This window comes from Plasmopara halstedii, assembly GCF_900000015.1.
Source record: "Plasmopara halstedii genome assembly, contig: Scaffold_322, whole genome shotgun sequence".
Classification (NCBI taxonomy): Eukaryota; Oomycota; class Peronosporomycetes; order Peronosporales; family Peronosporaceae; genus Plasmopara; species Plasmopara halstedii.
Genome location: NW_020187243.1, coordinates 1122119 through 1127152, shown reverse-complemented (window position 1 = coordinate 1127152; position 5034 = coordinate 1122119). Strand labels below are relative to the sequence as shown.

The 5034-nt window shown below is 42.9% G+C and overlaps 1 protein-coding gene across 1 annotated transcript; it reads left to right on the top strand.

Moving 5' to 3' along the window:
* Positions 1 to 861: 861 nt before the first annotated feature.
* PHALS_08359 (uncharacterized protein) lies at positions 862 to 1089 on the top strand (the record flags this gene model as incomplete). Its single annotated transcript, XM_024723695.1, has 2 exons — positions 862 to 941; positions 1017 to 1089. 2 exons carry the CDS (start codon positions 862 to 864, stop codon positions 1087 to 1089), a joined length of 153 nt encoding a protein of 50 aa, XP_024574645.1.
* Positions 1090 to 5034: the final 3945 nt, after the last annotated feature.

Here is a 5034-nt window from a genome sequence, read left to right as displayed (position 1 = left end):
ACTTGATCGCCTCCTGCTTCTTTCCGAGCTCAATTGCTTGACGCATGGTCAATTTCAAGATAACGGCCCAATGCTAAGGTGTTTACAGCGGCCTTTAATTTGAAGAGGTCTTTAAATCGAAGCGTTTTTTTATTTCTAGAACATTGTCGAAAATTCGATGGGGGCTTGTAATAGTAGAAAGTCTTCTATTCGTAAAAATCCGTTAGCTATTTTAAAGACCCACGTTTCCACATGTGCGTGAGGTTTGCAAACCTATTCTTTGTGCTTTATTTCATGCGGACTCCTAGTATAAACACTTTCTCGGATAAGCTGAACGTAGCCCCGTTGCAGCTGATAGCATGCATCGTCAATAGGACGCCGAAGTTCAATCATAACTGCACGTTTATTTAATATAAAATACATTGGTTTACTTATTTGCCGACAACTAAATGTGCTTAACAAATTTTTATCTTGAATCACTCTAAAGGGTAAAGTGGCCTAGGACCCGGAAAGGATAAAAATGTTTACAGCAAAAAAAACGCTCCGGCAAAATTCCCAGGGGCTCTTCAAATAGGCGTCTGCAAACCGAGTCCCATATCCACGCCGCTTTTGCCAAGCATTCAGTCCTTTGAAAGCAAATATAATAAAACCTCTGAATGGTTGATATGTCTGTGAAATCGGACACACACCAAAATGATCATCGGCGCATCACGCTAGCACTTTCCGAGGGATTCAACTTACGAGAATGGACACTCACGCGCGGTACCTTTGTAAAAAGTTTTTTTAGCACGTGGGGCCTTATTTCAGAATTTTGCGCACGTACGATCATAATTCTCACTCACTTTATACAGGAGGAGAGAATGAGCAGAGTATGTCTAGAGAATGAGTACTGTTTTACCGAGCCGCAAGTCCTTTCTTAGAAGCGTTAGCGGTCGCAATCTTGATGACTGGTCACTAAAGAGGTACGAATCTGACTGAAATCTTTTGCGTCGTCTTTTTTGCTCTCAAGGAAGCTGTTGGTATTGCATCATATACAGCGTACCACAAGGGCTCATTGCTGAGCAGGGTTCAGTACGGCTAGGGCTGAGGAAGCTATATTCTGCTAAATAAAAGCCGTGTGGTACTCGTCGATTTTAAATCTGTATGTGTACGAAACATTCACGCCCCTCAAGACCTACTCTCTCGACTGAGACTTGCGAAGGGTCGAACCTCCACCTTCGTGGAAAATGCTGTGCCTTAGCAGCCGCAGGCTGGCCTGGGGTTAAATAGACTAGATGGTTTCTTGTGAGGCCTATTAATAGGAAATAGTCCCAAAAAAATTAACACTAGCCAAGGGAAGCTCAAGGCCCAATAGTTGTTCGCTAACTCTTCGTGCGACGCCATTGAGAGATCAAAAGTGACATGCTAAAACGTACGACTCGTAGCTGGCATAAAAAGTTTTCTGTGTACAGAGTCATCACAAATACGGAAACGACCCCGTGCTTCTCGCAACGGGTTACTGGTCAAACTTCAGAAGAAACAGTTGGGCTAGTAGTGTACGCACGAACTGCGAGAATTTCGGTGCCGGAGTTGGAATCGTCTGCAGCAATCCAACTCATTCATCTCAGAATGCAGACGCAACAGTGAGTCGTGATTTTCAATTTGATGTGACAAGAATTACAGTTGTAAGTAGAGTTAAATTATTTCATGTCTGATTTTTAAAAGCGGTGATGTGTCGCGCTGTCGCTTGATGTGATATATCGATACAGAAGTTGGTTGTCGCAAGTAGAGAGGATTGTCTCTGAAAATATTGAGAATGACTAATTATTTGTCACAATTAAACAATACTGAAAGGTGAGCAATTCCGTGCGGGGTGAGTTGTGAAGCTTCACGGTTTTATATCTCCTCACCTTTTATTGAGATTTTGGAGTTTTTCTGTAATTTGAAGTTTGAACAGTCTGCCCTAGGCGCATATGCACGGAGCTGCATGACAGTAAGATCACCGAGTTGGCACGGTCAGTGCCGCATGAGGAGCTGAGTTTATTATCTGCCAGGGATTAGACCGCACTCACAAAACCCAGAGCGCGAGAAGTGAGACGTCCTTAATAATAATGCAAAACGCCCTCATTGTAGTAAGCATGCTCGAGACACATCTGTTAGTAGAATGTGTAAATGGCACATCCTCTTACTATTATTGCTAGAAATAATTCAACTAGTATTCAGTTGCGGCAGGGGATGCGGCCTTTAAGGCTGAATATAAAATCATCTGTATTTCTATTTGAGCCCCTTCCAACCACCCACATCGTCTATTTCAGCCGTTGCCGTCGGCTGTACATTACTTCAAGCAGGCACCACTGAGAATAAATGTGTTATTGCGTTTGAATATCACCAGCTTTAAGCAGCAGACAGGTACTAATTGATGATATTGAGCTACTTGCAATGAAAGTTTATTTTGTAAAGTGTAAGAGACGTTTTTTAGCTCGAAGCAGTTTGCAATCTGCAGCGACAGCGCCACTACATCACTCGCAGAAAATGTCAGCGCCATGCAACTTTTAGGCAGACTATAGTTAAGCAGCAAAATTTTATGAACTCGCATGCGCTTTTAATCAGAGCATTTATTAGCGCATTTGTACCACGTTTCTAGTTTGAATGCTTGCTACCGCCCCACTCGACCACCGCGCGTGGTAGTACCTCGGTACATAGTTCATAGTTAGTACTGAATACTGCATGCGGTGGAGAAAGACGTTTGATTCAATGAGCGCTATGGACCGGTACTCGACCATCTTTAAAAAGTTAAGTGTAGTTTTTTGAGTGCTTGTAAGAATTTCACCCGGTGATAGCCTAGCAATATCCGTCGGTGCTCTAAATCAGTCAACAGACCCCGACAGAATATTGGCAGTAGACTTCATTTTTGGGATTTCGATTTCTAAAGTCGTATCTGGTAAAACCGGAATTGTAGAATTGGCAGGACGTTTGAACACTATGGTCCATTTTGCTACTAACAGCAACACAGTAACCAGTATGGACAGTCAAGCCTATCATCGACAAAGGCTTTGCCAACATGGCATGCGTGAGATTTTCTTGGAATGAGATCGTTGCTATACAGAAATAACGTGGCGAACAATATTCACGATGTTGACACCAGAATGGACATGTCCATTGCGGACCATCCTCACACCAACCATCAGACAAATATGTTGACCAAGTCGGAGAATATTTGAACGATGCATTTGCGCGGAGCGTCAGTGGTCCATGGTCGAAATGCTACCGAGATTGGTCTTGTGTAAATCTACGCGGTACACGCCTCTAAGGACCTATATTAAACTCTAAAGGAATTGTCTGCATAAATACCGCGTACAAACAAAGTGGCTCAGATCTTGTTTATTGATATATTTTGCTGGTAGCCGTATCAACGATTTAAGCTCTGAATAGATCATGCGGTAAGTGCGCGACACTATGACTAAAAAGCAGGATATACAAAAGCAAAATACAGATATCAAAGGCATACTAACCAGCTGAAAGCCGACAATGGAGGAGGATTTCGAAGCTGTCGCCAATCACAACGACCTCAGCCCCCCAATACCGATGGTGTATCTTTTCAACAATTAAACATTAGAACAAGATTTTACATCTTGTATTAAACCGCCGCGATGCGAACCGTATTTCAAAGCGTGGTATCAACGCAATCCTAAGGCTCAGCTCTTGAAGACGAACCCTCCGAAAGCTGATATTCCGATTAATTTTTATGAAAAGCCTCAACAGCTTTCAGAGGTTTGTAAAAGTTTTTTGAGATATTTTAAGCGAGCGATCATGGCGACTTTTACTTCATTCAACTCTTCCTGATGATTACCGAATACAGGGATGGAAGGTCGTACTTCTTCGAGCTGGGAGGTCGATAAATTGGCAACGGATGACGGAAACACGGATCCAGCCATGATTTACCCAATTTACGAATAAATAAGATTTTGTTCGAGTAAACGAAGTATCCTGTATTTGAAAACTAAAGAAAAGATAATCCGTGAGATCCATGCTGGAGATTGCCACTAAGCCAAAGGCACAATCGAGTCAAACGACCAAGCGATTGAGCTCTTGTTGTTGCGCCCGATCTGACTGTGTCATGTGTGCTCGTGTTCGTACTTTGTAGCCAATCACTCCACAATGTCGTTAAAGGAACTTTGCATCGTTCAATTGACAGATGATACGGTACGTCCGCAAAATTCATTCTTGCGGGGTTATCATTCATCATCCTTATAATCATACTAGATAATTCGGCCTTTCACGTGACAATCGAGGTGTAGCTGTGGTGTCCGCGGCGATCACTGTCAATGCTGCCGCACTGTCAATGCTGCTTCACTCAAAGAGGCTTTTGAATGTACGCAAACTATTTCTCAGGCGCGACGACAACTAAACATTCGCTCATTCGTACGCCCGAAAATTCAAATCTTGACTTTATCGGCGTAATATAGCTCTCAATTGAATAGAAGAAACACAGGTGAAAAAGGAGCGCGATAACTGCTGTACGTATTACCAGCTACCCGATAAGTGACTGTGTCCACCGCGAACCGAGGTGCAATTAACCTTTTAAAGCTTACCGGAGGCACATAGAGATACGAGTCTTACAAGAAAAGTACCCTTAATGTCCTGGACTATTCTTCGAATGGACGAAAGATGTAACCTAATTCAAATATAAATTTCGACAAATGCGCAGGGACGGGCGGATTGGTGCGCGTATACTGATTAGAGAATACCACCACAAGCACGGCATTGAAGACAACCATATTTTCTCATTCGTATTAGGACGAAATTCGTAAACCCCTAAACCTTCCTGCGATGACAGCACCGCTCGTCTTGAAAGAAATTGATTTCAGAACATTTTTTTATTCCTTTTCTTGGAGATCTACATGATTTGAACGGTCAGAAACCTCTTTAGTGCGAACTTAAGAGTTTTTTAGTATTCAAGCAAGATCTCGTGATCACAAACTTTCTTGTTGCCCTGTCGGGCGGCAAGGAAGCGCGATCGTACGCGATATGCCTGATTAGGCAGCGAGAACACTCGTAAGAGCTGCAATTTCAGGA